This window comes from Amblyraja radiata, chromosome 21 (genome assembly GCF_010909765.2).
Source record: "Amblyraja radiata isolate CabotCenter1 chromosome 21, sAmbRad1.1.pri, whole genome shotgun sequence".
Taxonomy (NCBI): Eukaryota; Metazoa; Chordata; class Chondrichthyes; order Rajiformes; family Rajidae; genus Amblyraja; species Amblyraja radiata.
The window spans coordinates 34,587,406-34,613,484 of NC_045976.1; the positions used below are offsets into that span (position 1 = coordinate 34,587,406).

Below are 26,079 nucleotides of genomic sequence, written 5' to 3' on the forward strand. Positions count from 1 at the left end.
GGAGACTACGAACGGGACCAATAGGATACGTCCATAGGCTCCACCTCTTGCTTATAATGTTTCTGTGTGCTTGTGTTTCAAAACAAATTCATTGAAACGCAAGGAACTGCACACTGTGGCTGACAAAACAGACTCAAAGTGCCGGAGAAACTCGGCGAGTCGGGCGGTAACTCTGGAGAACGTGGATGTGTGACTTTTCAGTCAGGACTCTTCTTCAGGCGGATTGAAATGGGGGTAAAAGAAAGCAGGGAGCGAGGAGACGCTGGACGCAGTGTGGCAGGTGATGGGGAGACTCTGGCGATGGTTTTTTTTTTAAGCGTGGTAGAAAAGGAGGGCTATGAGGTAGGAGGGAGGCGGTGGTTTATAGGGGTTACCTAAAATTGGAGGTTTAAATGCGCATACCACTGGGTTGTAAGTTATCCAAGCAGAATATGAGGTGTTGTCCCTTCAGTTTGTATGTGGCCTCGCTCTGGCAATGGTGGAGGCCTAGGAAAGAAAGGTCAGTGTGGGAATGGGAAGAGGTGAGGGGGAGGGAGGGGTTAAAATGGTGAGACACCGGGAGATCCAGTAGGCCTTTGCTGTCCAAGCGCAAGTGTTCGGCAAAATGGTCATCGATTCTGGGCTTGCTCTTGGCAATATGCAGGAGGCCACGTTAGGAACACCAGATGCAGATGATGAGATTAGAGAAGGCGCACGTGAACCACTGTCTTACTTGGAAGCACTGCTGGGTGCCTGGATGGAGACGAGGTTGGATCGCCTGTGAATGTAGGTGCAAATACCTGGGAATGGAGTGGATTGGGAGGGAAGGGATGAGTGAAGCAAGGAGATGCGAAGGAAGCGGTTCTGTGGAAGGCAAAAAGAAGTGGAGATGGGAAGATGTGAGTGGTGGTGGGATCATGTTGAAGGTGATGGAAATGTCGGAGAAAGACGTGTTGGATGCAGAGACTGGTGGGGTGGTTGTGAAGATCAGGGGAACTATCCTCGTGTTGGATGTGCACGAGTTTTAGGGAAGAGGGGTGAAAACTAGTCTCTGATACCTCTCTGCCCCCAAATTCTATCTCTCCCCATCTCTTGATCTGTCTTCATAACAAGGGACAGACTATCGACTGACATATAGGGAGGTTTCACGGCAGTCGGGTCACGACCCATGACCCGTACTGTTGCTACGCTACTCCAAATGGATTACACGCGATGTACTGCAGGTAGGCACTTGCCATTATTTCCAGCGTAGCGGGCCCGTTAAAACCCGCTGAAATTGTCAATTTTTGCGCTGTAAATAATTATGTTAATCGGGATAAGCGTGAGAGACATTTAGCATACTTCAGAATTCCAAAAGTGAGGAGAAATGACGGTAGATAAAAACGAGAGCTGAAGGGACAACAACAGCCAGAGTGCTTGGCGAACATTGGCCGTTTGCTCACTGCATTTCATCAACGGTAAGGCATTATTTGTGTTTTTTCTTGATTCCTTTGGCATCTAAAAACTTTCAGAAGTGATAAATCTGGCTGTATTTTTTTTAATCGCCCATGGCTCTCGTGGGTTTTTACATACAAAATGAAAACGCATCTGAAGAAAAATTTGCAGCCAGATTTATCACTTCTGAGAATTTTTAGATACCAAAGGAATCAAGAAAAAACACAAATAATGCCTTACTTGATGAAATGCAGTGAGCAAAAGCGATAATTCCCAATATTTTCAATGTTTACCAAGCACTTTAGCTGCTGTTGTCCCTTCAGTTCTCGCTTCTCTATACCTTCATTTCGCTTCACGTTTGGAATTCTGAAGTTGGGTACATGTCTCTCACACTTACCCCGACTCCCACAATTTTTTTCAGCGCAAAAATTCAACATTTTGGCTGTTTTTAACAGGTAGGAAAGTACGCGTTTCTAGCATTAATAACACATACCGGAAGTATTTATATAATAACACATACCGGGATGTCTTCCAGTTGGATTTAGCGGCTCCGTGCGTCGAGCCCTATGACCCAGTGACCTTTCGTGCAACCTCCCTATTACAATAAGGTTAATGGGGCTCTGTATATTACCCTTCTTGTGTAGGCAGTGGATGAGGAAATGTGACGAGTTAGAACTGGTGTGAATGGGCGATTGAAGGTCAGCATGGAGTTGCGACAAAGTACTTGATGCTAGGTTTTTTTTTCAACGAATCAATCAAATAATTTGGATGATGGATTTGATGGCAGTGGCCATGTTTGTGGATGATACAAAGATAGGTGGAGGAGTAGGTAGTATTGAGGAAGCAGGGAGTTTGCAGAAGGACCTAAGACAGGTTGGGACAGCGGGCAAAGAAGTGGCAGATGGAATACAGTGTAGCAAAGTGTGCGGACACGCACTTTGGTAGTAGGAATGAAGGTGTAGATTATTTTCTAAATGGGGATTCAGAAATTGGACGTTTAAAGGGACTTGGAAGTGCTGGTGCACGATTCCCAAAGGGTTAATTTGCAAGTTAAATTGTTAGTAAGGAAGGCAAATGCAATGTTAGCATTTATTTGGAGAGAACTAGAATATAAAAACAAGGATGGGAATGCTGAGGGTTTATAAGTAGGTATGTTGCAAAGCCTACCTGAAGCGTCGTTGAAATTCTGCCCCAGCCCGTGTGCGCGATTTTGGCGCCGTTTAGAGGGGGCGGGTTTAAAACGCGATTTTCTCTAGGCTGTTCAAATCGAGGTTTTTCAGCCTAGTTAATTATTAACGAAAAATCGCTGGAAGACCCCGTCGCAAAAGCTATTATTAGTTTTAAAGGCCTCGTAAAATAGTTATAGTAGTTTAAAAATCGACCTCTAAACCCGCGAACACCAGCAACCGCAGGGTCTCATAAAGCAGCCAACTGAAGGTAAGCTGTATATTTTTACATTAAAAAGGGCTTCTAAAGATCCCTTTATACAAAGTTTAATATTGCGAGCAGCTCATTTTGGGCCCATTACATCGCGCAGTATTTTTCTCGGCATTTGAGGCACAAATCTACCGCAATGTGAACGTTCTAAACCAGCGCGTTCCACAGGGACCCACTGGAAAGCTGATTTAAATGGGCATTTATTTACAGCAATTAAACACTAAATTCCTTCCATTTGGCCTATAAATTAATGTAAATGAGATTTAAAAATCATGTTTTATTGTGAATTATTTGTGAATATTATTTGGACATTTAGGCTATTTAAAAATGTTAATCATTTATTAAGAAACGGATAGATGTTTAGATCTAGTAATTGAAGTTTGAAATTAGCTACAATTGGGTAACTAACTAATTATATGCTTTAATTTCAGGTCATCCAAGTAAGATTATTTTATATTTGTTTCAGAATGCTTCAATCTATGATAACTGAAAATTTCATTCAGTTCTCTTAATTTTTAAGAAAGTTATGGGCTTTTGACTGTTCACGATCACAGCTTTTTTGTTATGTCCATAGAAAATCAATAGGGAACAAGATGCTCATTTCCCAGTATGAAAATGGCCATAACTTTTTAAATACTTGAGATATGAAAGTGAATTAGGTGTCAAATTAAACTTATGTTTATGCTTTATCTGATGGGATAAATTGCAGACTTGATTTTTAAAATCTCAAAATTTTGTAACATTGCTATTATAAGGCACTGCTCATACCGCATTTGGAATATTGTGAGCGGTTTTGGGCCTCGTATTGGCAGAGGGATGTGCTGGCATTGGAGAGGGTCCAGAGGAGGTTTACGAGAATGATCTTGGGGATGAATGGATTAACATGTGATGAGCGATTGACGACACTGGGCCTGTATTTGCTTGAGTTTATAAGGATGAGGGAGGGGCCTAATTGAAACTTACTGAATAGTGAAAAGCAAAGATATGCCTGCATAGAATGGATGTGGACAGGATAGTTCCACTAATGGGGGAGTCTGGGACCAGACCTTAGAATAAAAATCAATATCTTTAGTCAGAGGGTGGTGAATCTGGAATTCATTGTTACAGACGGCTATGGAGGCTGTCATTGGGTATTTTAAAACAGAAATTGGCATAAGGGTGTCAAAGATTACAGGGAGAAGGTTGGAGAATTGAATTGAAAGTGATAGATTAGCCAGCATTGAGTGGCGAAGTAGACTCGATGAGTCAAATGGCCTAATTCTGCTTCTATAACTTATGAACTTACGAACTTCTAAATAGTTGTACGGTACCCTTTCTACCCTTACAAAGCGAATGAAAACTAGTATCCAAAGTGCTTGCTGGACAATTTTAGTTATTCGACTTGAAGAAGGGTCCTGACCAGAGTGTGGTCTTTCCACCTTCTCCAGAGATGCTGCCTGAGCCGCGGAATTACTCCAGCACTTTGTGTCACTTTTTGTAAACCAACATTTACAGCTCCTTGTGTCTATAATGTATCTACTTGTGTTGTTACAGTTGGGGATCCTTTCATATGCGCACTGAAGTCCGTCTGTCCCTCTGTACTTGCGGAGTTCTACATTTTACCGACTATGGCCTTCCCCGTCTCTCAAAACGCATCCCCTAACATGGTGAATACAGATGAGAAATGGCCAAGTCCACGCTAATGGCTACACACTCGGCTCGATTGTGCTCCACGGAAACTGCCCGAACAGTGAACTGTCTCAATGAGACCGAGTTAAGAACTTAGTGCAGCATTGTCGGGGCATGGTGCAGCGTGTGATCCGAGTGCCCGGAAAAAGGCTGCCTCAACCGTTGCAGAAATTGTCTATGAGACGCATTTTATGAAATGTGGCGGATCAGGACTTTTGAAATTCGTCAGAGAAAAACAAGTGGGCGAGTCGCATATTTGCCGTTGTGTGCAAAGATCTTATAGCAGTTTGTTTCCTGGTTTCCTTTAATTACTTTGCACCGCGTCCTGCTGTTGCGAAAACGTATCCAACGCTGTAGAGATGACCGCGATTTTTCAAATGAGGGTTTTAGTGTCCTGGCAACCCAAAAGGAGAGGACAAATGCAAACCGAATCATTAGTGAGTGCGGATGCAGCATCTGCAGTTCCCTTTTGAACACAATTAGTGAGTGCGTTTCGGTTGACGTGACAGGAAACTGATAGTTCGCTGTTGGTTTCACATTCACGGCTCGAACATTTCAGGTTCAAGGGCGAGGAGGGTGAGCGGGTGACGGAGCAAAGGGGGGAGCGGGGCGAGGGGACGAGGGGTAAGAGTTTGGGGAGGAAGAGTTGCGCGGGACGGGCGGCAATGGGCAGGGAGGGAAAGGGGACGGGACAGCGGGGACAGGGCAAGGGGAGGGGGAAGCGGGGACGGGGGAAGCGGGGACGGGGCATGGGGAGGGGGTGGTACATGGGGAGAACGTGGTACATGGGGAGAAGGTGGTACATGGGGAGAAGGACAGAGGGGAGGATGAGGAGCGAGTGGGGAAAGAGGGACGCGATGAAACTATATAGTAATAGGCAACAGATTCCACAGACTGGTGTTTAGCGAGGCCGTGTTGTTCACCAGAACACGTTACAAACTGCGCGACCCGATGAGTTGCTCCAGAAGTTTGTGTATTTTGCTTTGTAAAAACAGCATCTGCAGTTCCTTGTGTCAACAACTGTGCTGCTGCCGTTGGTGATTGTGAAATGTGACCTCTAGGTCCCTTTGTTCCTCAGTATTGGTTGTACCACCATTTACAGCATAGGGCATTGTCTGATACGTCCTCACAAAAAGTATCAACTAATATGGCGAATACAAATAAACATGTTTAATTCTCTCTTGCGACCTCGGGCTCCACACAAGGTTGAGTCCTGCTCTTCCCCGCCACTTTCTATAGGCGGGGCAGCAAAATGTCTGACTGCAAACGGACCGCAAACAATGTTGTTTTCAAATGCCCGCACACAATAAACTACCGCAATGAGAGCGAGTTAACCAAAGATCTTATAGCTCCGCTATAGGATCTTTGGAGTTAACGACTTAGTACAGTGTTCAGGGATTGGTACAGCATGTGTGACCCTATGATCCGCCGACCACTGCAGATATTGGTATATGAGTCGCATTTTATAAAAATGTTTGAGTGTTAGGCCGTTTGAAACTAGTCAGACAAGAAAAGCAAGAAAAGACAAGGAACTGCAGATGCTAGAGAAAGAGACACATAGTTTTGGAGTAACTCAGCGGGTCATGCAGCATTTCTGGAGAACATGGATAAACGAATCTTAAGAAGGGTCCCGAAACAAAACGTCGCCTATCTATGTTCTCCAGAGAAGCTGCCTGACCCCAGCCTTTTGTTCATTTATAACACTAATAAACAGGTGGAGTCGTTGAGCGTCTTTCGGGTTCGTCTCCGGACAGTCCCCTGCCGCGAATGAAAGATGTAGTCGAGCTGATTTAATAAGACGACACCAGGCTCCGGACAACCCAAAGGGAGAGGATAAATGCGATCAAAATACTTTGTGAGTTTGTGTTTGGATCATCTTGCTTTAACGCCGATAGTTCGCTGTTGGGTTCACCTTCGCATTCGCGCCCCGAACATTTCAAGTTCCAGAACGAGGAGGGTTGGCGGGGGAGGGGGGTAAAGCAAGAGAGGGACGTGGACGTGAGCGGGGATGTGGGGGGGGGGGGGGGGGGGGGGGGGGAGGGAAGTAAAGCGGTGGGGGAGGGAGAGGGAAACCGGGCAGAGAGGGGAGCGGGGGGGTGGGGGGGGGTGAAAGAAGGGCGCAGGGAAGTGAAGAAGGGTCGCAATGTAATGAAACAATCCTGGTCGACACAGTGGCGCAGCGATAGAGTTGCTGCCTCACAGCGCCAGAGACCCTAAAAATAAAATAGAAGGCAAAGGATCCCACCGCGGACCAGCCTGGTGTTCAGTGAGGTATGACACAAAATGCTGGGGTAACTCAGCGGGACAGGTGGCATCTCTGGGGAGAAGGAATGGGTGACTTTTGTGGTCGAGACACTTCTTCAGATTGAGTCAGGGGAGAGGGAGAATTGAGATATGTAGGGTAAAGTGTGAAAGCAACCAGCACTGGCACTTCCGTGAGGCGTGTTGTTTACCAGAACACATTTATATATATATATATTTCTCGGAATTGGTATGCAATTGCCAAGAGGTGGAGCTAATGGACGGGACCAATAAGATACCAACCACCTCCTCCCCCCCCCCCCACACACACACTCTGAGCGACAGTGAGCAAGTGACGGCTCTGTGTGCTTGTGTTTCAAGATTAAGTCGTTGAGACATAAGGAACTGCAGATACTGATTTACAAAAAAAGAGAAAGAGTGATCTTGCATTAATGATCTTGACACAAAGATAGATACCTGATTAGTACGGGTGTCAAGGGTTATGGGGAGAAGGCAGGAGATTGAGGTTCGGAGGGAGAGATAGATCAGCCATGGTGGAGTAGACTTTATAGGGTGATTTCACGAAAGGTCACTGGAGCGTAAATCCCCACTCACGTGACCGAAAATTTTAACTGGGGGACAAGCGTCACTTCCGGTACATGTTAGTGGATGGGAAAACACGCACTTTCACACCCGTTAAAAACATCGAAAACGGCCAGGTTTTGAGCTGCAATTTACGGTGCCGGTCGGGGTGACCGTGAGGAACAGCTACCTAAATTTACAGTCCAAAAAAAAGATAGAAACTAAGGTAAATACAAGAGCTAGCTGAAGGTGTAAAAAAGGCGGAAGTGCTAGCGGACTTTTTTCTTGGAGATTTAAAGATCCAAAATATCGGGAATTATCGCGTTTGCTCGCTGCATTTCATCAAAAGTGGCATTATTGACTTTTTATCTTTATTCATTTGTTAGATGAAAAGTATTAAAAGTTAGAAACCCGTCAGTAAAATTGCAAAATCGCCCATGGTTCTCGGGTGGGTTTTAACATGCAAAATGAAAACGCTTCTGAAGCTCCATTTACCATTTAAATAATCGTAAACTATCAATGCGTTTTGAAATCAATTTTACTGAGATGCAAGCTAAGGAATGGGATAATTGTCAGCTGTTGGACAAAAGCAGGACATTTTATTATCTGCCAAAATATATTTCTCAATGTTTCTTGTTTAAAGCCTGCACAATCACCCAAACTACTTATTTATTTATTTATCATCTAATAACAGACAAGCCTGCAGCATGGAATGATGTCAACAATCCTGATTCGGCACCCACTGTGAGCAGGATAGACAATGTGCACAAGAACGCCATCAACTTGCAGAGCTATAGATGCTTGAGCTGCAACCAAATCTGCGTTAATACTCTTCTTGTTGCACGTGCATGGCGTTCTTGTGCACATTGTCTATCCTGCTCACAGTGGGTGCCCAATCAGGATTGTTGACATCATTCCATGCTGCAGGCTTGTCTGTTATTAGATGATAAATAAATAAATAAGTAGTTTGGGTGATTGTGCAGGCTTTAAACAAGAAACATTGAGAAATATATTTTGGCAAATAATAAAATGTCCTGCTTTTGTTCAACAGCTGACAATTATCCCATTCCTTAGCTTGCATCTCAGTAAAATTGATTTCAAAACGCATTGATAGCTTACGATTATTTAAATGGTAAATGGAGCTTCAGAAGCGTTTTCATTTTGCATGTTAAAACCCACCCGAGAACCATGGGCGATTTTGCAATTTTACTGACGGGTTTCTAACTTTTAATAGTTTTCATCTAACAAATGAATAAAGATAAAAAGTCAATAATGCCACTTTTGATGAAATGCAGCGAGCAAACGCGATAATTCCCGATATTTTGGATCTTTAAATCTCCAAGAAAAAAGTCCCCTAGCACTTCCGCCTTTTTTACACCTTCAGCTCGCTCTTGTATTTACCTTAGTTTCTATCTTTTTTTGGACTGTAAATTTAGGTAGCTGTTCCTCACGGTCACCCCGACTGGCTCAGTAAATTGCAGCTCAAAACCTGGCCGTTTTCGATGTTTTTAACGGGTGTGAAAGTGCGTGTTTTCCCATCCACTAACATGTACCGGAAGTGACGCTTGTCCCCCAGTTAAAATTTTCGGTAACGTGAGTGGGGATTTACGCTCCAGTGACCTTTCGTGAAATCACCCTATAGGCAGAATGGCCTAATCACATGACCTTATGATGGAGTAATTTAGCAGATTGAGCGCATCTCTGGAGAACATGGATAACTGGTTAGTCTGAAGAAGGATCCCAACCTGAAATGTCACCAATGCTGCCTGACCCACTGAGTTACTCTTAATACACCAGAATTATAGTCATATGGTGTGCAAATGGGCCCAACCTGCCCATGTCACAACATGTCCCAGCTAGATTAGTCTAACTTGCCTGCGTTTGTTTGGCCCATATCCCTCTAACCGGTCCTATCCACATACCAGTCTAATTGCTCCTTAAACATTGCTATAATCCCTGCCTCTACTATCTCCTCCAGCTGTTTGTTGCATACACCCAGCACCCCTTGCCTGAAAATGTTATCCCTCAGATTCCTATAAAATCTTTTCCCCTTCACCTTAAAACTATGACCTTTGATTCACGATTTCCCCCACCCTGGGCTAGAAACTCTGTGTGTCCACCTGATATATTCCTCTCATGATTTTATACACCTCTATAAGATCACTCCTCGTCATCCTGCTCTCCAGGTAATTGAGTCCCTGACTGCTCAATCTCTCCCAACAGCTCAGATTCTCGAGTCCTGGCCACATTCTTGTAAATCTTCCCTGCACCCTTTCCAACTAAACATATTTTCTATAACACGGTGCCCAGGACTGAATGCAATCCTCTAAATGTGGTCTCACTGACATCTTGTATAATTGCAATATGATCTCCCAGGTTCTATACTTAATACTATGACTGATGAAGGCCAATTTTCCAAAAGCCTTTTTGACCACCTTGATGCTACTTTCAAGGAATGATGTACCTGCACATAGATCCCTCTGCTCTACAGCAATTCACAGAGCCTGACCATTCACCCTGTAGGTCTTACCTGTATTAAACTTTCCAAAATGCAACAACTGATTTTTTTCTGTATTAAATTCCATCAACCATTTCTGAGCCCACCAGGCCAACTGATCAAGGTCCTGCTGCAATTATTGACAACCATCTTCACTATCTGCAATATCACCCACTTTTGTATCATCTGCAAATTTGTTAATCTTGCCATGTACACAGTGACAGACTGGCCAGGGTGTCAACTTGCCCGATGGCAAGTGGGCCCCTGATGAAGTGGGCCCCCTATATCAAGTGGGCCCCCTTTGTCTCCTGGCAACCAATATTTTTAGACCCAGTCCGCCACTGCATGTATATACTCATGCAAATCATTGAAATAGATATCAAATAGTAATGGGTCCAGCACCGAACCCTGAGGCACACTACTAGTCACAGACCTCCAGTCCAAGAAGCAGCCTTCCACCATCACCCTCTGCTCCTTCCAATAAGCTAATTTTCTATCCATTCAACTATCTCTCCATGGATCCCATGTGATTTAACCTTCCAGAGCAGCCTACCATGTGGTATTGGCTCATGCAAGTCATTGAGTATTGACATGCACTGAAGCACATGAGATCATCGGTCTTAGGATCACAATCCACAGGTCAAGGGTCCAGTGTTAGCCCAGCCATGTCAACAGCAGTGCCCTCTGACAATAAAGGTCAACCCTGTGACCCTGGAGGATGTGGACCATTTATTATTTCTTTAGAGCAGTCTTCTGATGAAATTTCGCATCAACTTGGTTTGTTATCCATCGCTCCCGAGGCACTGTTCCTGAAGATTTGGAGAAGATGCTCAAAAAAATAACTTGTTCTATTTTTAATCTTCAAGGCAATGGATTGTACGTTGAGAAAGATGCTGTTGTCATTGTTGCTGTTCCCTAGCTTGGGTGAGTGTTCATCTCAATGGGGAGATTGTGTACATTTGTCATCCACTAACTGGCTGCTTCTCACAAGTTATGAATCTGATCTTAGAGGCAATTAAGTTTTCTGTTTTATTCATTGCCTAATTTAAGATTGAAGAGTAAACCCTTTGCTCAACAATATAACAAAGATTCTCACACAATTTTTCTTTCATTGCTTATTTGCCTATTGAGGTGACATTATTCTCCTGCTTTTACCTTAATTTCAATCCTTTTTCCCTTCATTTCATTTTGTAATTAAAGTAATATCTTGTAAAGTGTGATAGAGTCAGAAGATGTGGAAACATGTCAGTGGATTGGATTTGTGGCATGCTGGAAGCTATAGCATACCACAGCCAGAGAGCAGTGCTGAACTACTATCTACCTCTTTGGTGACTCAGACTTTCCTTGTTCGGACTTTGCTGACTTTACCTTGCACTAAACATTATTCCCTTGTCCTGCACTGTAATACACTGTAAATAAACTGTACACTGTCTGGCTCAATTGTTATCATGTATTGTCTTTCTATTGACTGGATAGCACGCAACAAAAGTATTTCACTGTGCCTCGGTACATGTGACAATAAACTAAACTGAACTCTGTTGGAGCACAGGAAGTTTGGAGGTAGATGACTCCAACTTTATCTGCAAGTTAACGCATGCATTTTCATTTCCTCTATTTTCCCAGCTGAAGGGTCTTTCTCTCGATCCTATGGGATGTTGAATAGAGACATCCTGCTGCCCAGCGCCTTCCATGCTTCATCCAACTTCAATCTGAAAAATCTCATCATCACATGGCAGCGGACAGACAGTCTCGCCGTGGTTTACAGTTTCTATTCTGGAACAATCCATCCGGAGTATCACGACAAAGCATTCCTGGGCCGCACTCAACTATTTATCACCGAATTCTGCAAAGGGAATGCGAGCCTGAAATTGGAAAGAATGGTGTTATCGGATGTGGGAAGCTACACTTGTTTTGTAACTGTAGATGATGGAATGCCACACATTGAGAACGTGGTGGAACTAAAATTAAATGGTGAGTGCATCTTGTGACAGATAGATCGATGTTTTGTTGTTAAAATTTCATAGAATTGTAAAGCACAGAAAGGGAATCTTTTGGCCGTCTCATGCTAATGCCATTCTCTGCAAATCCCATTTGTCTGCATTAGACCAGTGTCTTTCCCATCCAAGTACCTTTCCAAATGTCTTTCAAACATTGTCATAGTATCACTTTCTACTACCTCCTCTGGAAGCTCATCCCAGATATTATCATCCTGTATGAAAACCTTCGCATCAGATCTCTTTTAAAAGTCTCCCCTCCCACCTTGAACCTGGTCTTTGTCTCGACCCGCAATCTTATCTGTCCATTTCCCTCCGTGGATGTCGAGTTTCTCCTGCATTTTGTATTTTGATCAAGATTCCAGCATCTGTCACAACTTGCATCCCCATTAAACTAGTGCCTTCTAGTTCTGGCTCCCTGCGGATAAAGACTCTGACTATATCCCATTGATATCCAATTTAAACTGGTAGAGGCAGAATACCCTGTTGTCTGGCATTCCAGTGAGTGAAAAACCAGCCTTTCCATTTTCTCATTATAATTACAGTCCACTATTCTAGGCGACATGTGCTGAATATCTTGTGAATGCTTTTACAATAACACTTCCTGTAACGTGACAACTGGAACTGCACTCAGTATTCCAAATGCTGTGTAAGCAGTGTTTAGTACAGCTCCAACATGATGTTCCAACTCTTGCAGTCATTGCCCTGGCCTATGAAAGCAAAGAGACCATCCGATTTGTGTTTTGCTATCTCTGGTGATAGGATTGGAAGTGCAAGTGAATAAGTGCCTCATCTGGGAAGTCTGTATCCCTGGACAGTGGGAAGGGAAGAGATGAAAAGGCAGGTTTTGCAACTTCTGCGGTTGCATGAGAGAGTTTCCCAATCTTGGGAGCGATTGATCAATACAGAAGACCAGGGAAATACATAGAATGTAAAACAGTGCAGCACAGGAACAGGACATTCGGCCTGCAATGTCCACGCCAAACATGATGTCAGGTTAAAATAACTGCCCTCTGCCTGCACTCAAACTTTCTTCAAAATGCTGAAAAGGGAGGAGAGGAAAGCAGTCTGAAGAAGGGTCTCGACCCGAAACGTCACCCATTCCTTCTCTCCAGAGATGCTGCCTGCCCTGCTGAGTTACTCCAGCATTTTGTGTCTACCTTTGATTTAAACCAACATCTGCAGTTCTTTCCTGCACAGAAGAAAATATATGTTTGGTGGTCAAGTCTTGTTGGAGCTGCTGGAATTGGCAAAGATGATCCATTGAACGGAGAGACAACTGGGTCCAGGGAACTGTTGTGTAGGAAGGAACTGCAGATGCTGGTTTAAACCAATGATCGACACAAAAAGCTGGATCAACTCAGTGGGTCGGGCAGCATCTCTGGAGAAAAGGAATAGATGACGTTTCAGATCGAGACCTTTCTGTTCAGACTGCAATATCAGTTTGTCGCTAGACTAAGCCCTGAACTGATGACAGAGATCCAGAAGGAGAAGGGGAGTGTCAGATGCTGTAAATTGGAAACAAAAAGGAAGGCATTTGAGTTGTGCCTGAGTGCAGGAAGCAGCACTGATATAATCGTCGATGTACTAGAAGATGAGTTGAGGGGTGTGCCAGAGTTGCTCCCAAAACAGTGACAGCTTCCTATATCCCACAAAAAAGACAGGCATAGCTTAGCCCATGTGAACGCACATAGCTGCACTGTTGATCTGGAGATTATGGTCATGGTCCATTTGTGACAGGTTTGTATCGTGTGAGCACTTGTTGCTTATAAAAAGTTGTATTCAAAATAGAAGACTTACACTACTATTACACTTGCAATAAAAAAGGGTCCATCAGATTTTCACAATCCTGTTCCCAAATGCGAATTATAAAATTAATTACATTATAATATATCTTGATTTGAAAGTGTGGTTTAGCTCAATTCTTAATTGAACACTAACCATTTGCTCTTTTGTGTTCTGAACATCGTAGATATATCGGAGAATAATACATCCGGTGGCCCCGATCCAGCTTCAGAAAGGAAAAAGCTTGTACTCGTAGTTCCATTGCTACTTGTCATTTTAATTGCAGTTGGAATTTTGTTTTGGAAAGTGAAAAACAAGAAGAAACCTGATATTGAAGAGAGTGAGTAAAATGTTTAAGATTTTGGCCATTAATCACACAAACTGAATACCTATTCGAGAATGTGTTCAGAACACTCCATTGGGAATGGATTTCTAGGCACTTTCAGCCACAGTGTATATGACATCCTTTGAGAGGAACATACTCTAACATGTGGTTTATTCTATTTCTTTTTAGTGATTCATTTACTGGAAGACAATATAAAAGGTAAAGAACCAACCTTTATTGAGATTTTCTTAAGTTATGCAGTAGTTTCTGCCCACAATAGTAGAAGTGGTCTCCTTGTCCACTACTGGAATCTGCCATGGAATGAATCTTCAGAAGGGTGTGAAATAATTGTTTTTAGAATGTGGTCGTTGAATGAATAAAACAATTAAATAATTATGAATGTTGAAACAAAGAACATACAAAATATATAGAAACATAGAAAATATGTGCAGGAGTAGGCCATTCGGCCCTTCGAGACATGTCCAGACATGTTTGAGCAAAGTATCTTAACAAGAAATTAATTTTATTCTTTTCAGGAAGCCCATCCAGTCTCACAGCTCATTCAGCAGCTGTTTGACTTTTTAAGCCACATCAGGCTAGAATGGCAGATAACTTAAATTATTGATGCAGATGGAATTTTACGGCAGTCTTGTCACTTCCTCATCACCATTACTGAGATTGTTTGAATCTTCAATTCCACAGCTGCAGTGGTGGGATTTAGGCCGATGTCACTTGATCAATGGTCCAAGCCAGTAGATGTTAATCACTGTGCCAGCAAACTCCACTGCTTGCCCTACTCCTCTCTGTACAGCCTCATAGTGAACCTTGACACCATTGGTTCAATCAGTGTCCCTCACCCCTTGGTTTGGTGTAATCATACGGTGACCAACGTAGAGTCCCACCAGTATGCCCTGAATGGTACTGTAGTGTTGGGTGCAAGGATAGTCCCTTGTTTCTCATTCCGTTTTGCTGCCCTCCAAATCATGGATCTATTCTACAATGGAGTTGCATGCTGGAAGACCATAATCTAGCCATTGAGTATTATCTGGCAGGAGGATCGTCATTCTGCATCATCCCCAGGAATCCAAGGTTCACCTTCAAACTGTATCAGATTGTATTATGTGAAATATTTTCATAATATGGATATTTTGAATTGTGTAACAAAGTGCCAACCAAAAGCTGGTGACCATGACGAATGGAAAATCTGCAAGATTTTAATCGTAGGTTGGGCGATCGTTTCGCCGAACACCTCCGCTCAGTCCGCAATAACCTACCTGACCTCCCGGTGGCTCAGCACTTCAACTCCCCCTCCCATTCCCAATCCGACCTCTCTGTCCTGGGTCTCCTCCATTGCCAGAGTGAGCAACAGCGGAAATTGGAGGAACAGCACCTCATATTCCGTCTGGGGACCTTGCGTCCTTATGGCATTAACATAGAATTCTTCCAATTTGGCTAGCCCTTGCTGTCTCCTCCCCTTCCTTAACCCTCTAGCTGTCTCCTCCCATCCGCCCGCCCTCGGGCTCCTCCTCCTCCTCCCCTTTTCCTTCTTTCTTTCCCCCACCCCCCATCAGTCTGAAGAAGGGTTTCGGCCCGAAACGTCGCCTATTTCCTTCGCTCCATAGATGCTGCTGCACCCGCTGAGTTTCCCCAGCAATTTTGTGTACCTGCAAGATTTTAATACTTGGGTCTACAGGACATACTGACCAACAGTTGGCAAATGGAATAGTATATATGGTTACTTGATGATTGGCATGGACAAGGTGGGCTGAAGAGGCTGTTTCTGTGCTGCATAACTCTGACAATTTAAACCTGAAGCGATGTGAGAATTCTTTTTTTTAATTTTTTATTAGAGGCCTCTGCATATCATAATCCAAACCAGTACAGACTTTGTTTATCGGTTACATATTAAGTATCCAGGTATCCAGGGACCCAGTTACCAAAGTAGCTGGGATCCTCCCCCTTTACCGGTTACCTATTAACATTGCCTCTAATTATCTTCTATATTACTAAAAGTTTGTTCTTGACCGGTTTTGGCTTTCTGTGCTGCGATTTCTGAGAGTACGCCGCCACCTACGGCCGTCATTTTTGGCCACCTCGCTCAGAGCCCCCCTCCGCCACATGTGTGCCGAGGATGTTTCCCGTCGATGAAAATTGACTGAGATATTAATGTTTTTACAAAATTCCCCATTCTCTCTGCTGCCCCTGCTGGAGGGAGGGGGAGGGACTATAAAACCAGGAAGTGGTGTGCCTCAATCAGTCCCTGCAAGTGGTGTGCCTCAATCAGTCTCTGCAAATGGTGTGCCTCAATCAGAGCTCTGAATGACACTGACAAATGTCTACAGCACTGTGAGTACCCTTAATTTGGTTTGAAAATGAAAATATGGTTAGAGGTAAAAAAGCACTGCCTGCAAATGGTTGTTTGGGTTGAAGTAAAAAGGCACCCTCTCTTCCCCCCCCCCCCTCCCTCTCCTCTCCCCCCCTTCCTCTCCTCTCCCCCCCCTCTCCTCTCCCCCCCACTCCCCTCCGCCCCCCCTCTCTCTCTCTCTCCCCCCCCTCCCCTCTCCCCCTCTCCTCGCCCCCTCTCCTCTCCTCCCCCTCTCCTCTCCTCCCCCTCTCCTCTCCCCCCCCTCTCCTCTCCCCCACCCCTCTCCTCTCCCCCCCCATCTTCTCCCCCCTCCCTCTCCTCTCCACCCCTTCTCCTCTCCCCCCTCCCTCTCCTCTCCCCCTCTCTCTCCTCTCCCCCTCCCTCTCCTCTCCCTCTCCCTCTCCTCTCCCCCCCTCCCTCTCCTCCCCCCTCCCTCTCCTCTCCCCCCCTCCCCCCCCTCCCCCCCTCCCCCTCCTCCCCCCTCCCTCTCCTCCCCCCTCCCTCTCCTCCCCCCTCCCTCTCCACCCCCTCCCTCTCCTCTCCCCCCTCCCTCTCCTCTCCACCCTCCCTCTCCTCTCCCCCCCCTCTCCTCTCTCCCCCCTCCCTCTCCTCTCCCCCCTCCCTCTCCCCTCTCCTCTCCTCTCCCCCCCCTCTCCTCTCCCCCCCTCTCCTCTCCCCCCCTCTCCTCCCCCCCTCTCCTCCCCCCCTCTCCTCTCCCTCCCCCTCGCCACTCCACCCTCCCCTCTTCCCCCCTCCCCTCTTCCCCCCTCCCCTCTTCCCCCCTCCCCTCTCCCCTCCCCACCCTCTCCCCTCCCCACCCTCTCTTCGCCACCCTCTCCCCCCTCTCCTCTCCCCCCCCCTCTCTCTCCCCCCTCTCCTCTCCCCCCCCCCCTCTCTCTCTCTCTCTCTCTCTCTCTCTCTCTCCCCACTCCTCCCCTCCATTAGTGTGAGTGTGGGGGGGGGGGGGGTAGTTAGTGTGTGTGACGCTGCATGCCGCCTCCCCCCCACAACCGCACGTTGGGGGAACAGACCCAACGGGTCTGCACTTGGTCTGGTTTATTTATATTTATCGATAGAAGAAAATAAAGAAAGAAAGAAATTAGAAAAATAGAATAAACTATTAATAACACAACTCTTAAAGGGGATCAGCAACTTGATGGATATCTGATGCTCACAGTTCTCACATTTTGTTAATCCATGATAATAAAATACTTGCTCGTTCTGAGAAATGTGTTTTTTTCCCTTCAGATGTCATTCAGAACTATAAAGAGTACATCTTGAAAGATAAAATGCATTTATGTTGTTCATTATCACAACGGCGATTCGCAAACTATTCGCTTGCCAGAACCATCAACGTTACCAACCCGAAGGAACAAGACCTAGATGGTGATCTTATCAGGAGCGATGACTCAAATAATTCACAAGAAGTACAAATTTCACAACTGCTGACTTTGCTTCGGGAAGAAAACTTCTCAAAGCGAGTCCTGCTGGTAGGTGATGCAGGAGTAGGGAAGAGTTGGACTGTTGTCAGCATGGAGCAAGAGTGGGCATCTCAACCAACCCACCTCTTGAGGTGCATCTTTGTTCTCAGATTCCGTGACTTGAATGAGGTTAAAGGAAAAACATCTCTCCGGGATCTGCTGAAGAAGCATTGCACACCTTTGTCATCAGTCCTAACCGAACTCCTCTCGAACCCTCAAGATGTGTTGATCATTTTGGACGGGCTGGATGAATTCGCCCATCAGTTGCAATGGAATCCTTCAGGCTGTGATTTCAACCTGGATAGTGAGGCTGAAGTAGGTGTTCTTGTTTCCAAACTAATATCCAAGAACCTCCTTCGAGAAGCCCAGGTGTTGGTTACCTCCCGGTGGAATACCAAGCAGATAGAATTTAACAAGAAGTACTTTGATCAGCTTTTTGTTATCTCTGGCTTTACCAATGATCAGCTGAAAAAATATTGTGAGGTGTTTTGTGGAGAGCAGCAAAAGGCGGAAGAAATGTTTCAACGCATTACAGAAAATGCGACCATCAAATGTCTGGCTTCCAATCCCCTCAACAGCTTCATTCTGTGCAATATTTTGGACAAGTGTACCAGCTCTCAACGAGTGACTGCAAATGAACCAGTGACAAATAGCAAAGTGTTTACATTGTTGCTGTACAGTCTGTTTAACTGCAGCACGAGTACAGAAACAGACGCTGAGAATAAGAGTGAAGAGGAGAAGAAATTGTTTAAAGACACCATCCTGAAACTGGGAGAACTATCCTTCAACTCTCTGCTATCAGGGAAACTTAAAATAAATGTGACTGATCTGAAGACCTATGGAATAGACCCAGACATCCTTTCAAAATATCTCTCAAATCTTGTGCTGGAATGTAAATGCCAAGGAGTCTTTGAGTTCCACCATGCAGTGCTGAAGGAACAATTTGCAGCTTTATATTGCGCTACTTTACTCAACAATGAAGCTGAAGAGTTGGTCAAGTGTCTGGATCTGTGGTGCTTTGGGAAAAGGCCACTAAATCAAATGAGCCAATTTTATTTGCAATCTTTTCAACCTGACCACACAGAGAAACTGTACCATTTTCTGAGGTTTCTCACTGGCTTCTTAACCGCAGGAAGAGATGGCAAGTTGTGGAACTATACAACTCCTCTCCCCCCTTCTACAGCCAGAGCTCTCACAACATGGTTCAAAAACAGCCTTCAGCGAGACATTAAGAAGGCAGAATTGCTGAATTTGATGCATTGTCTCTTTGAACTGAATGATGCCACTGTAACGGCAGAAGTATCTCCTTGCATCCAACATGTGGATTTTCACAACGTTTCTCTGAGCCCACTCGATCTGCGTGCTTTGTGCTACTGTCTCAATCATTCCACCGTGGAGGAGATGGATTTGAGGCTCTGTAGCATTGGTGATAAAGGAATAAAGCAGCTCCAAGAAATACTAGTCAAGTGCAGAACTCTTTTGTGAGTAATGATTTTCAACAGAATATTAAGCTCCAGTTGCACAAATCTACCTTCTTGCATGCACAATGTTTGTTGACATGTTTTATAGTTTTGTCATATTTTATGCCCTGCATGTCCTGATTTATTCTAGCCCAGCTAATATTTGTGCCTGAAAGTTGTAATGAAATATATACAAATGGAGATACTACTCTTCAAGACTAGAATGGAAACAATTTGTGCAATGAACTCCCTCAACTACATTGTTCTATGGTAACCCCACCCTCCTCCAATGTTGCCCTGTAGAGCCACAGAGCTGCGATGGGTCACAGAGCTGCATTTTAATAACCACAAGGGCTGGGATTTAATTCTATGCATTCATTCTAGTTGTTGCTCTTATGAATACACTTGCATTGATCACTATAAAAAGACTTGGGGGCAGTTTGCTTTATCTGCAAATACACCTGTTGGGGGTTTGAACTTTCTGTAAATCTTGCCCCACCCCATTTCCAACACAGCAGTGTCAATGGACAGGTATTCATGAATCTAGAGGAACAGCATCTCCTATCTCACCTAGGTGGTCTACAACCTAATGGTATGAACATCAAATTCACGTAACCCCTCTGTCTATTTGTTGTCTCCTGATACACCTAGATTATCTGTATGTCACTGTATGTCATGTTGTTACTTGTGGGCGGAGCACCTAGGCTAATTCCTTGTATGTGAATACTTGGCCAATAAACTTATTTACTAACTTACTTACTTGTCTCATATGCCCCTTCTTTTCAAACCCAACCCCTCTTACTCTCAGTTTCTGTAATCACCCTACCCCATCCCAAATGATTCCATCAGTGTATCACTTGCACATTACACCCACTTGATTTCCCAATTCCCTCCACTGTTCCCCTTTTGCCCACCATCCCACCCTAATGTGGTTCCACTCACCATTATCCTTTCTTATCAGATTCTATAATCTACAGTCCTTTGTACCCATTATCACCTCCTCAGCTACAGGTTCATCTCGGCATTCCTCATCTGGACCCACCTGTTACTTAAGGACACAAAGTGCTGGGGCAACTCAGCGGGTCAGGCAGCATCTTTGGAGAACACGGATCGCTGACGTTTCAGTTCAGGACCCCACTGCAGACTGATCATTAGTTTGAAGAAGAATCCTGACATGAAACATAATCTATTACGTTCTCCAGAGATGCTGCCTGACCTGCTGAGTTACTACAGCATTTTGTGTTCTTTTGTGTAAATCGGCATCTACAGTTCCTTGTTTCCTCTTTTACTGTACCACTCTACTGCTTTTTTTTAAATTGCTGTTTTTTTCCCTTTTTCCTTCCGCCCACAATATGTAAAAGAATATGTGATTCTGTTCCATTCTGTTTGTAGTTTGTTTGTTTGTTTGTCTTTTTGCACAAAGTCCGCGAGCATTGCCACTTTTCATTTCACTGCACATCTCGTATGTGTATGTGACGAATAAACTTGACTTGATTTTATACTCTAAATCCTCGACCGCAAACATCGACTGTCTGTCTGCCGCCACCGATGCTGCTTAACCCGCTGAGTTCCTCCACCAGTTTGTTTTTGCACCAGATTCCTGCGTTTGCTGTCTCTTGTATATCCGAATATCCAAACATTGATTATTATAAACAAGGTTGAATTGATTTTGTGTATTAGAAAGTGCTCAAGCAGAAACAAAGGATCTCTTAAATGATGTAATTACCTGATGTCATTTAAAGCCCTATTTGCACTATCATTCAAAAATCATTGCCCAGACACACGTGTTAGACCAAGGTTAGACTCTGCACTCCCAGCAGTGCCACAACTGTTTATTTTGCAGCTACCTTTGCAGGCAGCAGTTTGTGAGGATTGTGTTCTGTCCCCAGGCACTCTGATCTCTAATTGTTTTCAACGTCTTGTGTTTCCAGGGTTAGCTCCAACAAACTGACTGTAAAGTCAGCAAAGAGTTTGAGTGCCGTCCTTGAAGACCCAAAGTGCAGGATTGAGACATTATCGTGAGATTTTTCATCACATAAATCCTCTTGTAAAATTCTCCAAGTTTCTATAGAGCTTCTAATCGCTGACATTTGCCATTTGGTTCCGTTTTCAGGTGTGGTACAAACTCTTTTGGTTCGGCGGGAGCTCAGATTCTGTGGAAAGCTCTGGCACGAAACAGAAGTCTCAAAATCCTTCGCCTGTATGACAATGGGATCACAGTTGAAGGCACAGAGAACATGACTCAGTACCTGACATGCAACAATACTCTCCAGAAACTCTTGTAAGTAGCTGGTAGATGTGAGAGCATAAGCAGTATATTTGATAAATGCTCACACGGTTTGGTTTGTGTGCAATTGTGTTGGTGTTGGTGAGTTTGAGACGTGTTATGTAAATGTGAACATGTAGAAACAAGTAGCGGCAGATGCTAGTTTACCCGGGAAAGACACAAAAAGCTGGAGTAATGCAGCGGGTCGGGCAGCATTCCTGGAGAACATGGATAAGTGACGTTTTGGGACAAGACCCTTTGCTCAGACCGATTAGTCTGAAGAAGTGTCCCGACCCGCAAGTTTGATGAATCTGATTGATCAGTTAGATCTGATTGATCAATTCAGACTGATTAAACTGAAGAAGGGTCCCGACTAGTAACATTATATATCCATGTTCTCCAGGGATGCTGACTGACCAGCTGAGTTACTCCAACATTTTGTGTCTTTCCTTGTATAAATGTGGCTTTTTTTCCCTCTCCCAGTCTCCATGGGACCCTCTACCACACAAGGAACACTGCTGTTCCAGACATGTCCATATGTTTTTGTTTCAGTGTGAAGGAGCGGCAGGAAAGGAGCAATGATTGAGAGAGCATTCTAACTCAAGACTGTGGCTGAATCACCATTAGCATTTGTACTAAGATTAGCTGGCAAAGATTACGCCTTTCGGAAGGAACCAGGCACATTCTTAATTGAGTAATAAATAAAAGAAACTAGTTGTGGGTTTGGAAATAGTTTAGATGAGTAAAAGGAAATTAGGATATAAGGGAACTTGTGTTCAAATTTTCAAATAGGAATAATAATATTTGAAGAAGAAACATTTGCATGGATTAGAGAAAGAGTAGAAAGAGTGAGCAAGTACGAAGCTCCCTATAGGTCGGCAAAGTCATGATGCTGAATGGCCACTTCCTCATTGTAGAATTTGATGATTATTAAGACAACGTGAATGAGATGGTTGGAATTTAATTTTCTAATTCCTGATTTAAATACGATTGAAGCATTCGCTAATTTTCATTGCCTTGTTGCTTTCAGTTTATGTGCAAACAAACTTGATGACGTTGAACAGAAAAACATTCAACAAGCCGAAAAGCTGTGTCACGGGCTAAAGATCATCACTAAAATCAGAGACGATGAAGAGCTCTTACTCCGAGTTGAAAGTCATGTTCAAATGCTTCCCTCCCTTGAGCAGAGTTACGCCACAGAGTGGCTGTGCAAACTATTGAAATCCATTCTGAAAGACCTGGGAGATGAGAGTACCATACCTGATGTAGACACCCGGGTAAGGATAGGAAAGATAAAAGCAAATATTAACAAATATCTTCAGATGAACAAAGTCACCATGATTGATGTTCCAGACAAGGAGAATGTGTTGCAGCTCCATACCCCTGCACCACTTCCTCGAAACAACTTCCTTAAACGTTTCTTTTCTACGTCACGGTGGCGCAGCGGTAGAGTTGCTGCCTTACAGCGAATGTATCACCGGAGAACCGGGTTCTGTCTACACGGAGTTTGTACGTTCTCCCCGTGACCTGCATGGGTTTTCTCCGAGATCTTTGGTTTCTAAATAATTGGTTTGGTAAATGTTTTTTTTAAAATTGAAGCTCTTCGAAGGAACGCTCTTCGAAGGAAAAATTAAAATACTGGCAGAATTATTTCTGCTAGTATTTTTCAAATAAAGAGGTCCCATAAAGTGGGCAAATAACATAATATAAGATATTGGGTTATCAGCACGCAATATCCAACATTTTCATATCTTTATTATATTACTAAAACTCTGTTCTTGACCGGTTTTGGCTTTCTGTGCTGCGGTTTCCGAGAGTACGCCGCCACCTACGGCCGTCATTTTTGGCCACCTCGCTCAGAGCCCCCCTCCGCCGCATGTGTGCTGAGGATTTTTCCCGTCGATGAAAATTGACAGAGATATTAATGTTTTTACAACATTCCCCATTCTCTCTGCTGCCCCCGCTGGAGGGAGGGGGAGGGACTATAAAACCAGAAAGTGGTGTGCCTCAATCAGTCACTGCAAGTGGTGTGCCTCAATCAGAGCTTTGAATGACATTGACAAATGTCTACAGCACTGTGAGTACCCTTAATTTGGTTTGAAAATGAAAATGTGGTTAGAGGTAAAAAAGCACTGCCTGCAAATGGTTGTTTCGGTTTGGGTTGAAGTAAAAATGATGAAGCCGAATTTTAGTTAAAAATATAAGAAGATATTAAATTGGCTTCTGGGCTAGCTTACAGCTTATATTTAGTCTCAAATTAGGCTTGCCTCAGGTTGCGGTGTGTGAGATAATAAATCCTATAACATTGTCTCCCAAGTGACAAGCAGAGAAAGAGCTAGTCACATCTTTGAAGTAAGATGCCATAAACCAAATGGCCTATGTTTATGAAGGACCAAATGACAGAGAGGAAGCAGCGAAAGAGCTAGGGTGATCTCTGTGAAGATAAAATGTCGTAAACCAAATGGCCAATGTTATCTTGTACTATGTAAACAAAAGGCCTTTGATGTGATGCATTCTGTGGAAACCTTTTCCTGTACCTCTGACCATGACTAATGTCTGTGGAATGTGCTAAGGGGACAAAAAAAACCCTATTTAATGCAATGTAATTCTGTTGCTCAGAGAAGGTGGCTGAGCACAGTTAAGTGTCTACCTTGGTCACTTGACTGGAGTTCTCCCTCCCTTCCATCGGCCGATGTTAAGTAAAGTTTTGAACTGGTCTACCAAACAGTTGTGTGGTGTCTGTTTATTAAGAAGCGAACCTGGTTTAGTAGTTATAAAAGTAACTTTTTCATTGGCGTAGTTATGCAGGCCTCGCTGGGACCACATCAACAGCTGACTGTGCAAGAGGTTGCAGAGGTTGCCGGGATTGGAAGGGAGATAACTGAGCTCTATCGGCCCCCTTGTAAGACCGACTCCCTAGAAACTCCCGGGAACGTCTGTGATCCTTCATCAGACATTGAATTGGTTCCCTGCCGAGGTTCTTAAGAAACAGACAAAGGTAAGACCAGTTGGGCTTTATATGGGGGTTTTTTTAAGACGGGATTGTGTATGTATTTTTAAGACAGATTTGTGTATGTATTTTTAAGACAGATTAGTGTATGTATTTTTAAGAAGGAATTGTGTATCTTTTTAAGAAGGACTTGAGCGGTTTCTCTTTCTCTCTCTCTGTCTATCTCTCTTTGTTTTTTTTCTCTCTCTCTACTAAGGGCTCATCGGCCTCGTTGAGACATCCGTGATTTGTCGGGTTGAATGGGGGGGTGAGGTGTGCGTCTGGCTTATTGAGACATCCGCAGAGTTGTCGGATTGAGAAATAAGTGGCGTTGTATATTAAGTTTAAAACGTCTGCCAGGTTGACACTGGGGTCTATAGAGTTGGCCTCGTTGAGACACTTGGGTCGTATATTAAAGAGTTAAAAAGTCAGCCAAATTGAGAAACTGGGGTCTCATTAGCGGGTCAGCCTAGTTGATATATTTGGAACGATTCGGAATTAAGAAGTCTGTTTTCTCTTTCTCTTTCTTTCTATCTATCTACGGGGAATGCTCTGGATAACAGTCCAACATATGTGTTATTTGAATCCTAGGTATAATAAGAAATTTAGAATGTTAAGTTACAAGTTGACCAAACGGTTAGGGGATGAAGCCTGGCCAGTAGGGGGAACATGGAATGTAGAGACATTTATATGGGAAAGGAAGGCAGGAAAGAAATGGAAGAAAGGAATTAAAACATGGGACGCAGACGCAGTGAAGAAGCATGAGGAGAGTATAGAGTTTGAAGTTGGATGAATGCTGTATGTAAGAAGGGGATAGAGTTAAGAAACAAGGATAGCACTCGGAAAGGATGGAACGTATTGCAACTAGAATGCCAGTGGGCAGAGGAACAAGAGAAAAGAATTAAAAGACAAACAGGAGGTGAGAAACAGGTGATGGTTAGTAAAAAATAAACCCAGTACTGGTAAATCCTCTGGAGGAGACTTCATGTCTGGCACGACGACCCTATTTGGTAGTGAAGATGAGGAGTTAGATAATTTTGGGAGATGTCCACATGTCCACTTTTGCCCTACCAGTAGCAATGGCATCTTTACCTGGGACAGTTCCGTCAGTAACATCCCTATACCTTGAAGTTCTGACCTTACAAAGCTCCCCAGGATTGGGAGCACGGGAATGCCTTTCTGTGCGTAATTTGTTTAAGGCATTGATGCTACCAGAACAGCTGGCCATTGTTAAATGTACTGCACACACTGGTGCTGGGGACCCTATAGCAAAAGGCAATGAGTTGCTGATAGTGTATCCAAACAGGCAGCCTGTACATCCAAATGCGTAGTGACAGCACGTAAACAGATGCTAGCAAATAGAACGGTCCTGCCAAACATGAAGGAGGTATGTACATTACAGAGGGACGCCTCTTATATATAAAAATAACTATGGAAACAAGAGGGCTGTGCCATTGATTCAGCACACCCCGCTTGGACAAGTTGGTGTATACAATATATTTTTACCCGTCTTACCCATGCTGGTAAGGAGGGAATGATAGGATAACAAAGGAAATGTGGTGGCAGGCCTCTGAAT

The 26,079-nt window shown here is 44.0% G+C and overlaps 1 protein-coding gene across 2 annotated transcripts; it reads left to right on the forward strand.

The window, feature by feature from the left end:
• Positions 1-23,066, forward strand: LOC116985318 (protein NLRC3-like). Of its 2 annotated transcripts, none has more exons than XM_033040028.1 (10): positions 1-280; positions 6,233-6,373; positions 10,705-10,762; positions 11,462-11,809; positions 13,805-13,957; positions 14,132-14,161; positions 17,556-19,269; positions 21,180-21,266; positions 21,362-21,529; positions 22,545-23,066. In XM_033040028.1, the coding sequence occupies exons 2-10, from the start codon at positions 6,356-6,358 to the stop codon at positions 23,038-23,040; spliced, it is 3,072 nt and encodes a 1,023-aa protein (XP_032895919.1). In that variant the 5' UTR covers positions 1-280; positions 6,233-6,355; the 3' UTR covers positions 23,041-23,066. The 2 variants fall into 2 exon arrangements, with proteins under 2 accessions (XP_032895919.1, XP_032895920.1); XM_033040029.1 differs by lacking the exon at positions 1-280 and adding an exon at positions 4,511-4,955.
• Positions 23,067-26,079: the final 3,013 nt, after the last annotated feature.